The sequence below is a fragment of the Misgurnus anguillicaudatus genome, chromosome 8, assembly GCF_027580225.2.
Source record: "Misgurnus anguillicaudatus chromosome 8, ASM2758022v2, whole genome shotgun sequence".
NCBI classification, from domain to species: Eukaryota; Metazoa; Chordata; class Actinopteri; order Cypriniformes; family Cobitidae; genus Misgurnus; species Misgurnus anguillicaudatus.
Genome location: NC_073344.2, coordinates 10,284,619 through 10,297,312, shown reverse-complemented (window position 1 = coordinate 10,297,312; position 12,694 = coordinate 10,284,619). Strand labels below are relative to the sequence as shown.

At 35.6% G+C, this 12,694-nt stretch overlaps 1 protein-coding gene across 1 annotated transcript in view; it reads left to right on the top strand.

Annotated features, from left to right (window-relative positions):
• nos1apa (nitric oxide synthase 1 (neuronal) adaptor protein a) overlaps nt 1–12,694 on the top strand; it is a 194,069-nt gene that overhangs the window by 66,804 nt on the left and 114,571 nt on the right. Inside the window, exons 3-4 of the mRNA XM_055214413.2 lie at nt 2,182–2,274; nt 5,227–5,285. Of these exons, the coding sequence (XP_055070388.2) occupies nt 2,182–2,274; nt 5,227–5,285 (152 nt within the window). The remainder of the gene's footprint in view (nt 1–2,181; nt 2,275–5,226; nt 5,286–12,694) is intronic.

Here is a 12,694-nt window from a genome sequence, read left to right as displayed (position 1 = left end):
CCATGATACTTTATGTATGTGTGTCATTTTCAAGCCAGTGTCACACTTCAGTCACACATCTTATGATAGTATTCTTACATTTGTACTATTAAGACAAGTGCTCCAGGGCCTTGTGAAGTGCTCTATCTTCTGGTTTAATCCTCCTTATTTTATACGTTTCTCGCAGACAGCGGCGGCTGTATCTTCAATGACCCCTGTGAGTCAGTACTAGATGAAATTTCACTCATCATCTGCTGAGAGACATGAAATGGGGTGCAGGTGGCTTATAGAAACTCAATTAGAAAGGGAAACAACAGGAAGGCATTACTGCAGACAGGGGGCGGAAATAGAAAAGAAAGCACGAGCCGTCACCTGGTTGGTAGATACTAGATGCTCATGACTTGACTTTACTATGCTGGACCTTAGAGTATAATGAATATTGACTGCCAAATATTGCATAATGAAGGACTTTAGGGGAGGAGAAAAGGGAAAGAAAGGTTTTAGAGACAGCCTTTATCGCCCAATATATTTGTTTAATGCTGTATGAGAATGGCAACCTCTCTTTAAAGGATTAGTGCATTTTCTTAAAAAAAATCCAGATAATTTACTCACCACCATGTCATCCAAAATGTTGATGTCTTTCTTTGTTCAGTCGAGAAGAAATTATGTTTTTTGAGGAAAACATTCCAGGATTTTTCTCATTTTAATTGACTTTAATGGACCCCAACACTTAACGCAGTTTAAAATTGCAGTTTCAAAGGACTCTAAACGATCTCAAACGAGGTATCTAGCGAAACGTTTTCCATTTTCCTCTGGTCGTGTGACGCGCTAGCGCGACCTCAAGTAATGTGTCATCATGTCAAGAGGTCACGAATGACGTATGCAAAACTACCGCCCCATTATTAACAAGTGTGGAGAAAGAGGACCATTCCGACGTTGGGGTCTATTAAAGTCCATTACAATGAGAAAAATTGTCGATTGTTTTTCTCAAAAAACAGAATTTTTCTCAACTGAACAAAGAAAGACATCAACATTTTGGATGACATGGTGGTAAGTAAATTATCTGGATTTTTTTTAAGAAAATGGACTAATCCTTTAAGACACTGCAGAGCAAATATGTATACCCCAAGATATACAAGCTTAAAGGGACACTTCACCCATTTGCATTAAGCTTTGTATAGTGAACCCCCCAGTCATGTTTTTGAATGGTCGTGCATCATTTCCTCAGTTTCCGCTGAGACATGAGAAATACAGATTTCAGTGTCGCACTTCCTTCTTTCAATAATGTAAAAATCATCATTTTGCATCATTGAAAGCAGGAAGTCCAATATCTTTGTTGAGAGGGTGAGACTACAAACACCCCTTTTCTCGGTCAAATAGGCACCAAATTCTACATGTATGTTACATTTCGACTACAAATATGACGCACTTTCAATAAAGATTATTGTCTCTACGGGTGAAATGCTCCTTTAATATCTTTACAAATCTATATTTTCATGGTGTTTACATCTTTTCCCTGTCATGTTACCCATCTCTATGTCAGAATGACCCAAAACAAGTCTTATCTTTCTAATAATTTATATTTTTAATATGTGCCCTAACACTCACAGACACAGTCACAAAAATGAGCTCATCTAAACTAAGTTCATAAATATGAAACATGCTGATATTGTCATGTGGGCATTTCAGTCAACTAACATCGATTTTTATGAACTTGAATGCATGAGTAGGAATTTAAAATGAAGACAGGCAGCTTTCCCTGCGGAGACTCTTGTTTACTTGTTTATTAATGTTTGCTCACAGCTGCTTGTTCCAACACCCACATCCATAAGTCTCTGAACATGCTAATGCCTCTCTGATTGGTGGAAGAGCTGTACGTGCTCTCACAATAAAAGGCTATAGACAAATCCTTCCACTGGACATTTTACCCAGATGTTCTTAAAAGGCTAAACTGTTTCTTTTGCCACTCTCTGCTCGATTAGAAGTTAAAGTCTTACATTTTAATTGTCAAAATGTTAATCGCATTTGAGTTGGTTTTGTTTTCTACAAGGACTCATCTGCCAATAAAATAAAGGTGAAGTTATTGATGATCGCAGAGGGCAAAAAGCTTGTTTTTTGTCCTTAGATTGAATTTTATTTAAAAAATGTTTTCTAAAGTTTGTAAAATAGCTGCTGTATATTTATCTTTCTTCTCTCTTACAGTATGAATTTAAGGTGAAAAATATCAAAAAGAAAAAAGTCAACATCATTGTGTCTGTGGATGGGGTAAGAGTAGCGCTTCGGAAAAAGAAAAAGGTGAGCTTTTATTATTGTTTTACTTGGTTTTTGTGGGAAAAAAAACATTTACCATATAATTTTACCAGTTTAAAGCCTCTAGTAGTGAGCCAGCTGTATTTTCATTACTGATCACATTCTGAATACTCATATTTTGCCATCAGCTTCCCAAAGGTTACTGCCATATTGATTTGTCATTGTTTATGAAAGATATGCCTGCGGGCACCAGGTTGCCCGCAAAGAGTTTGTGAGTTGCCTGCCAAAGCATGTTCTATTAATACCCTCAATTTATTATTTGTTTATTACATATTTTTATAGTAGCTTGGCTTCTTTCATGTATGTTAACATTTTAACAATGATAAAACATATAAACAAATAAAATTAAATCAACAAAAAGTAGCCCTTCAGATTTATTCATTGTGGTAGCCCTTGCTCAAAAGAAACACCCCTGGCCTAAACTAATGCAACATTCTTTAGATTACAACAATAAATTAGCGTTCTAAAAGTATGTATTTATACGTTGAAACATTTAATTAATAAGAATGCATCACTATATTCTCAATAGCTAGAACCTTTGCATTGCCTATAGGGAACTTTGATGATCCAAAAAATATATATATTTACCAGTAAAGTACTGACAATAAGCAGGCTAAAGCACGCACATCAATCTAAATTGGGTGCTCGAGAATAAAAACTTAATAGTGTAACAATGCAAAGTCGGCAACACCAAAGCTCCAAAAGTATCAAAAATATTTATTGTTTAAAACTAGTGCATGCCATCAAGGTTACGTTTCGAGCACACAGGCTGTTCATCAGTAAAGTACTGAGAAATGTTAACCACCAATAGGAACTTAAACGTGATCAGTTGGCAGAATTAAAGTCAGCATGAAACGGAAGTATCGATTGTCTTATTTTCCCTGTTGTGACGTTGAAAGTTGGGTCATGTTGCTAATTGCTGATCGCTGCTATCTTTTTCTGGGCCCTGTCCTCAAGTCATTCCTTGTGACCAGAAGTAAAGCGTGATAGTTTCAAAAATTTTCGAAAAGAGGAGAAGATTAGCATTTTTGTTTAAATATTATGAGGGCACATTCATTTGTAAAAAAATAATAATAATGAAGACCACAAATAAGTCATTTATAGAAATAAATACCACAATATTAAAAAAAAATCAATTTAAATTTCATGAAGACTTTAAGCAGTATTCGTTAACGTTAACCTGTTAAAAACTTGATTTAGTTTTTAGTAACAACTGCAGTTCAAAATTTTGGATAATGATAGCAATCTGGTTCAACCCTGGCAGCTAATTTAAAGCCATACTCCAGCCAAATATCAAAATGACTTCATGATTTACTCACCCTTAAAGGAATATTCCATTTTCTTAAAAGAAAAATCCAGATTATTTTCACACCACCATGTCATCCAAAATGTTGATGTCTTTCTTTGTTCAGTCGAGAAGAAATTATGTTTTTTTTGAGGAAAACATTGCAGGATTTTTCTCATTTTAATGGACTTTAATAGAGTCCAACATTTAATTCTTAACTCAACACCTAACAGTTTTTTTTAACGGAGTTTCAAATGACTATAAACGATCCCAAACGAGGCATAAGGGTCTTATCTAGCGAAACGATTGTCATTTTTGACAAGAAAAATAAAAAATATGCGCGACCTAACCTAAATGCGTAGTGACGTAGGGAGGTCACGTGTTACATATATAAAACGCAAATTTGCGGACCATTGTAAACAATAAACTGACACAAAGACATTAATTGGTATCAGTTGACATACAACAACATTGGAACGGTCCTCTTTCAACACATTTGTAAACACTGGGGCGGAGTTTCGCATTCGTCCTCTGTGACCTCTTGACGTCATGACGTATTGCGTGAGGTCAGCTGGCGCATCACGACTGGATCTAGATGAGAAGTTGTGGTTTAAAAGTGGATATTTTTTATTTTTCTTGTCAAAAATGACAATCGTTTCGCTAGATAAGACCCTTATGCCTCGTTTGGGATCATTTATAGTCCTTTGAAACTCCATTGAAAAAAAACTGTTAAGTGTTCAGTATTAAATGTTGGGCTCTATTAAAGTCCATTAAAATGAGAAAAATCCTGCAATGTTTTCTTCAAAAAAACATAATTTCTTCTCAACTGAACAAAAAAAGACGTCAACATTTTGGATGACATGGTGGTGAGTAAATTATCTGGATTTTTTTTAAGAAAATTGAATATTCCTTTAAGCATCTCTCATCATCTTTCAGACAAACACATTTGGAGTTATTTTAGTAAATGTCTGTGCTTTTTTAAGCTTATAACATGAGTAAACAGGGATCAGGGAACAAATTCGGAATGAATATTTTTCTTATAAAATTACATCAATTACCCGCAGAAGACCTTTATTAATTCATTGGAGCCGTGTGAATTACCTCTGTGAAGGATGAATGCACTTTTGTGGTTTAAAGTCAGAAGTTGTTCCCTGATCCCTGTTTTCTACTATTTATTAAAATACTTCCAAATGTGCTCTTCTGAAAGATGATAGACATGTGTATATCGAATTGCTTAAGGTTGAGTAAATCATGGGGTATTTTTGATATATCTGGCTGGAGTATCGCTTTAAAAGCTTCATCCTAGTGTTGTTTAAGGATATAGTTATAATAGTATGCAGTATTGTGTATAAATAAACTAAATGTAAATTATGTCAGAATTAAAAATTTTAGGTAAACTGCTATTTGGGTTTGTTTTGTCCTTAAGCAAGACTCTTGCCTCAAAGTCAAAGCAATTCCTGCATCATAGGTTGCCTTGTGATGTTAATTCCAGCATAAATTATTGATTTACGCAGCAGGTGCTTTAAGTCTTGGCCTGATTTGCAGCATGAACCTAAAATTAGGATACTGATGGTGCAAATCTTCTGCCTACATTAAAAACGGTGTGAGGTATTCCAACGTATTATAAACATAATCCCTTTCATTTCTTGCAGAAAAAAGAGTGGACCTGGGATGAAAGCAAGATGATGGTGATGCAGGATCCAATTTACAGGTGCAAAGCTTCATACAATATTTCTTCATTTTAGCTTCATTTACAGTAGCAGGCTTTCCAATGTTTGCTATAAATGAAGAATAAACGATCAGGGCAGAAATGTACATCTTAATGTATAACATTCAGAATCACAGTGGCTATGTTCACAAAGTCAGTGTTTGTGATTGGCAGCTACTTTAATAACAAGTGGGATTCAAATAGTCCAGTAAATACAAACTCAACTGTATATCTGGACAGGTAGCTAAAGTAAATCCACTTTTTTGCTTTAAAATTAAAGTAACAAGTAACAATAATTAGATTTCTTACAGATGACAACCTTTTATATTTGCAGGTTGTCACTTCATTCGCAAAATGTGTGTGAACATGCCTCTGTTCAGCACTTTAAAGGAAAACACCACCGTTTTTCAATATTTTCCTATGTTCTTATCTGTACTTAGACGAATTAATACATACCTATGTTTTTTCAATGTGTGCACTTTAGAGCCCGACCAATATATATTCATAATGGCCGATAAATGAATATTTAAAAAAAAAACGGACGAAACACAGAGATGCAGAGAGAGAGAAACGTGATTGCGTGAGATGCAGAGAGAGAGACAGAGAGATATAAAACATTTTTTTAAATACAATTATTTTCTGGTGAAAAAATCAAAAAAAGTTTGGAAAATGGGGGGGTCGTCTTGTATTCGGGTATATACGGTAATTATAAGGTAGCTTATAAGGCAATATAGGGACTAATTATTACACACACACACAAACATTTAAGAGTGACCTTTATCTTGTTTAATGATAATATAAATGATGATGATAGTAATAATGTCATCATTATTTTTTGTAATTATTACTGTCAATAATTTTTGATGTTTGTCTTTTCTGTTGTGACAATAAAATAAACAAGTTTCTTTTTAAAATGCATTATCATTTTTTTTTTAGTTAAACCTCATAAATAACTACAAATAACTAATGTTAGGGAAATCTGTTAATGTTTTGTTGCGCGTTTCTGGAAAAAAAATCGGATTTTAAAACCAACAAACATTTTGTATCGGTATCGGCCGACACTTTCAAGAAGCGCTGTACAAAGATTAAAAGTGCACGCTTTGAAAAAAGATAGGTATGTATTAATTAATCTAAGTTAAGGTAAGAAAATAGTAAAATATTGAAAAACTGTGTTTTCCTTTAAAGTGGACTGACAACTACGTCTACATTGTGTATATATGTACCCAGTGTGGTATTTTTCGTGAGTTTACTTGCTGGACTCCCCAATTCTCCACTGTATGTGGTTCATGCTATGTGGCACATCAAAAGTCCTTCTCAAGCACCATATAATGCTGTTCTGTAATTGGTTGTTAGTTAACCTCTGTTAATGTTTTAGATGGTCACAAATGGCCGGCAATTATGCAATCATGAAAAGACATTTACAGTTACCGGCCTGAACAATTTAATCAATTACACTGAGATTTCATTAGGCTCCATTTATATTGAAGTTATTAGGCAGTGGGAGTCACAATTAATAATTTCATTAGTTCGCTTTTGATTATGCAAATGATGCAATCTGTTTTGCAGATTGGAAAGATCAATGCACGTTGTACATCAATGAACAAGTACATCTACTTATTTTCCAACTGTACTTTAAACTCAAGGAGAATCTTGGTGGAGTGGATCAGCATGTTTGCCCGCTATGTACTTTAAACCTGGATAATAAGAGGTTGTGGTTGGAGTTTAAATCTCTGGATTAGTCAGAAAAAAAGTAACAGACATCAATGTCACACTCTTAAACTGCAGGCAAGGTGATTGTTGCTTTAGCTTTTCTCTACCATCAACCCTCAGTTTACACACAAGTACACATACACACCCATCCTGCGTCCTTTGTGCTTTGTAGAGGGTGATGCGGCACACAATCTGCCGGTCGCTGACAGATTTAATGAAAAACGAGATGACTTGCACACTAAGTCATCAGTATTAATTTAGCTGGCGCTAAAAGCCATCAAGGCTGCTGGATGATCCAGAACTGGCAAGGAACAACTGTGTGCTCGAAACCTACTTTTAAGTGTTTATTGCAGAACTGTACAAAGTTTAAGACAGCATCCAAATCTAGTTTGTTGGAGCCTGTGATCCAGTGGCTGAGATACAGTCCTTTGTTTGTATCCACAATAACATGGCTCACCTACAATAGGATTTGTCTAGGATTTAGTTGATCTCCGTGTCTCAAGGGAGCTCGGCGAGTCTGACTCGTATCTGTGTTTATCACATGGATATCTGAAAAGTTCATGGGGTTTCGTTTCATCTTTGTTTATTGTGCATTTTACATTTAAAATAATATATGCAAATGCTTCTTCAGAGCTGTAGCTGTATAGTTTGTGATCAAATGTACACTATTAATGTGATTTCTCAATTTTTTCCCATTATTTGCTAATAATTGTTGTTATGATTCATAAATCCCAATTAACAGCATGCATGATGAACTCACATATAGGTGTGTTACTTTTTAGGTGTGTTTTCATTTATTTACGTTAACTGACAAACTCGCTTTATTCGGAGCCGTGAGGAAGAAATGTTATTCAATTCATTTCAATTCAATTTTATTTATATAGCGCTTTTCACAATTGGTAATTTTTTCAAAGCAGCTTTACATTAATAGAAGCAAGGGAAAGACGAAAAATCGACAGAAAATATAAGTTGCAAAACACAGCGGCTATGAATAAACTTTACAGGCGAGCGTATTAATAATGCCTCGTATACAAGAGGGTGCGTAGTTAAGGCAATGTCAGCTAACTGCCCGGGGTTGAAAAACCCCCTAGGAGAAAAACCTCCCGACTTTTTTAGCCTGGGAGGAACAAAAAGTATATGAAGGGAAAAATATATATATATTTAAGTCAATGGCGCAATATGTTTTATGTTATTTAAAGAGCGCATATATATATGAAGTTTTGTTGCAAAACGAGATAACTCCATTTTTTAACATTTTTGTCAAAACATGTTTATTATTATGTTATCAAGTTATTATTTTGTTTTATGGTGCTACTTAGCTGTATTTTTTAAGTTATGAAGGTTTTAATCAAAACAAACCAACTGCAGTTGAATTGAAATTAATTGGAATGCACAACCAAATATATATATATATATAAATATATATATATATTACTAATGCGCTCTTTAAATAACATAAAACATATTGCGCTATTGACTTTAGACTTTAGACCAGGTTTTTGTTGATCAATGGCGTAGTCTATTTTAGTTGCCTCAAAATAGCAACGCACCAACAATGCGCCTGAACACACCTCGTTTTCAGACCAGAACGCCCATGGGCGCAAAAGGGGGCACAAATGCATTTGCTATTTAAACAACGAGGCGCTAAACGTGAAAATTATAATTGCGCAGGGTGGAAACTAGCGAAAGACATTTGCGTCGCGCATTGCGCTGCATTGCGCCAGGTGTATGATAGAGCCCATAGTGTTGGAACTGATCCAAAGCATGAGCCAATATCTACATCATCACTGATGCAGAAGACTCAGAATCCTTTATCTCCCAGGCAACATGTGAGCCCAGCATCTCCATTAGAATATGAAAAGCTTTCTAACTCATCCTTGCTCAAGGCTGTGCGCCTATGAACACGTGTGCATTTGTTTGGGTTCGGGGGCACACACACCATTAATGGTGTTTTATGAATACAATTCTGATAGAGTATCCACCACAAGCAGCCAACAATACATGACTCATGATTAAACAAACTCGATCGTGATCATGTTCAGAAATCTTCACGCTGGGCAAGTCATTCAGATTTGGCAGGCAACACTGTGTTGATGTTGAACTTCCTGTGTGCTCGCCAAATGCATCACCTTTTACAGATTTTACAATAACATGAATTTACAATTCTTTCTGTTTCTCATGTGGCCCCTGCTACTAAAAATACTTTACCTGAAGTGGAATACATTACAGTACGCCCCAGTTGAAAGCCTTATCCCAATATAATAAATAAAGACCTGTTGTTGTTTTTAGCACCAACAGGATCTGATCAATGTGTCTGTGTCCACTGCCTTGAAATTCACACCTAATCTATAAAGTGCATGTGGCTGATTGCTGTCTCGGAGACCAGCATATAAATCAGATCACTCGTCCTGATTGTTAATATGCCTTGAAACTGGCTGATCAAGAAAACGCATTCAGAGACTACATTCGCTGTTTGTACTGCAAACACTGCAGGACTGCGTGTATAGCTGACAGCTCAATGGCGGGGTTTAACATTTGCCATTCCTCTGGGGAGCTGCACTGAATCAAAGTAGCTTTCAGTTTACCTTAGTGCTACTTCTTTACCGATTGACAGGATCAGTGCAGCATCTTTTTTGAGGGAGGGTCTGTCATCCAGTGTAAAATGGCATACACTTATTGTAAGTGTTTAACCGACAAGCAAAAATATAAAGCGAAACACTATTATATCTTTTAATGTAGCCCATCTAATGGAAATGCGTGGTTATTTAAGGGGATGCACTGTAGCGTTATAAACAGCCTGACAAAGAACAACCGAATTGAACAGGAGGTGAGTTTATAGGTGCATTAACTCTACCATGCTGTTGCATTATGGGGCAGTGTTATATAACCCTATAAAATCAAATTAACATAAAATGAAAAGGTAGCTGCAATAAATGTAAAGCTTTCCATCTAGCATGCACACAGTGCATATATAGTACATCAACAATAAGTGAAATACAGCCGACACACTAAATCTGACCATCCAGGGAGCTGTTTTCTATTTGGGGCCATTTAAACATCATTTTTACACGTTTTTACAAACATACAGAGCACTAAAATGTAAACCCAACAAATAATCTTGCGGCTATATTTACACCCCATTGAGCCTCTTTTGTTGGGGTCTCATCCTTAATGGGAGCTATTTCAGAATATGGATGGGCAAAGTAGCTCTCAATGCAGTAAATTGGCATATTGTGAGGGATTAAAGCTTATTTAAAATGCTTGTTTACTTATTCATGCTTTGATAATATCCACTTTATTAGCTTCTCTTTCACATTCTGTAGTCGTGGACCATAATTAGGTGAGTGGTAGAGAAAATCTTATCACCTACACTGTAAAACCTAAAAGTTAACTCAACTCAAACCATTTAAGTAAACCGGTTGCATTAGTTTTAAAACACATACATTTGAGTAACTTTGAACTTAAACAAATTGAGTCATATGCAGTTATGCACTTATATTTAAGTTCACACTACTTAAATATAAGTGCATAATTGCACATGACTCAAGTTCACAGTACTTAAATTTATGTGTTTTAAAACGGCAACGGCCTAATGCAACCGGTTTACTTAAATGGTTTGAGTTAAGTTAACTGTTAGGTTTTACAGTGTAGGCCAAACCTTTACTTCTTGACTGCTGCTTTTGTTATAAAACAAATATTATTCTGTCGTCCAATGAATCTTACCGTGGTGCTGTAGTTTTGTTTTGATTTGATTGTTGTCCCCCACATGTTGCTTAATTGGGTTTATGTTCTTGTTTGACCTTAAATGTAATAGAAGTGATAGAAGTGTCGTGCATGCATGTTTGAATAACATCAATGTTTTTCTTCAAAGTAATGAAGAAAAACGCAAAATCAAAGTCTTCAAACATGAAATAAAATCCCTTGATATCAGTCTTTTGGGATTTTATGTATATGTTAGCCAAAAGGATAGCTTTACACAAGTGTGCTGTGAAACATTGAAATATAAGCATTCAGTTCTTTCAGTTCAGATTAACAAATCTTAGATTAAAACTTTAACCTGTATTTAAGGATTAGTCAATTTTCTTAAAAAAAAAATACAGATAATTTACTCACCACCATGTCATCCAAAATGTTGATGTCTTTCTTTGTTCAGTCGAGAAGAAATTATGTTTATTTGAGGAAAACATTTCAAGATTTTTCTCATTTTAATAGACTTTAATGGACCCCAACACATAACAGTTTTAATGCAGTTAAAAATTGCAGTTTCAAGGGACTCTAAACGATCAAACGGCATAAGGGTATTGTCTAGCGAAACGATAAAAATAAAAATATAAAATGTGCACTTTTAAACCACAACTTCTTGTCTTCCTCCGGTCCTGTGACGCACCAGCGCGACCTCACGTAATACGTCAAGAGGTCACGTATGACGTTTCAAAACTATGCCCCCGTGTTTACAAGTGTGGAGAAAGAGGACCGTTCTGACGTTTTTGTATGTCGAATGATACTAATTAAAGTCAGTTTATTGTTTAAAATGGTCCGAAAATGTGCGTTCCATATATGTAACACGTGACCTTTCCACGGCATTACGCAACTACGTGAGGTCGCGCTTGCTCGTCACACAGCCGGAGGAAGAAGAGAAGTTGTGGTTTAAAAGTGCTTTTTTTTCTTGCCAAAAATGACAATCGTTTCGCTAAATAAGACCCTTATGCCACGTCTGAGATCGCTAAGAGTCCTTTGAATCTGCAATTTTAAACTGCATTAAAAAGTGTTGGGTCCAAAATGAGAAAAATCCTGGAATGTTTTCCTCAAAATACATAATTTCTTCTCGACTGAACAAAGAAAGACATTAACATTTTGGATGACATGGTGGTGAGTAAATTATCTGGATTTTTTTTTAAGAAAATTGACTAATCCTTTAAACCCTTCATCTTCATTTTGTCTGCCATGATGAATTTGCCTTCAGTTCCTGACTGGAGAGCGTGTTACAGAGGAAAAGCGCATACGATCATCGTTTCCACTGTCACCAGTGCTGTTAATAATCTTTTTGAGCCGCCAAACTCACTCTGTTGAGACGTTATAATAAACACATCTTTGAATACGGCCACCATGCTCACTTTTTCTATTTTGATGAATTAGCCACACATTGTTAATTGGAAAAAAAAAATGCAAGTTTAAAGTTAATCCCTAATTGAGATTTAAAACTGAGAGTTTAAAGTAATGGAGCAACAGGATTAAAGAAAATCTAAGTTTACTGTAAAATTTCACTCCTTAAAATTCCAGTGTACAAAAGGAAGGACACTGCAATATTTAACAGAAAACTTTATCAAATACAACAACTCAAAAACAAAAAACTAAACATCTCAGTACCTCAGACTAGATAAATAGGCATATAATAGGCGGTCTCGTGTGGCTGTTTGAAAACATTCAACCACATGCACGCAAATATTACACCACAAAAGCAATACCTCTGATTGAATGTGGTCGAAAGTGGACGAGCCAAAAATGTTTTGAACACCGTTTACACCTGCCTTTTGCGTCGTCCACTTGTGATCCGATCAAATAAAACACATCTTAATAGAAAGTGTAAACAGTCCCTTAGTGTTACTTCCCTACTGAAAAATCCAGCTAAGACCAGCATAAGCTCGTGAGCTGATTTTAGCTGGTCCCCAGCTTGGTTTTAGCTGGTTTTGCTGGTGTAGCAA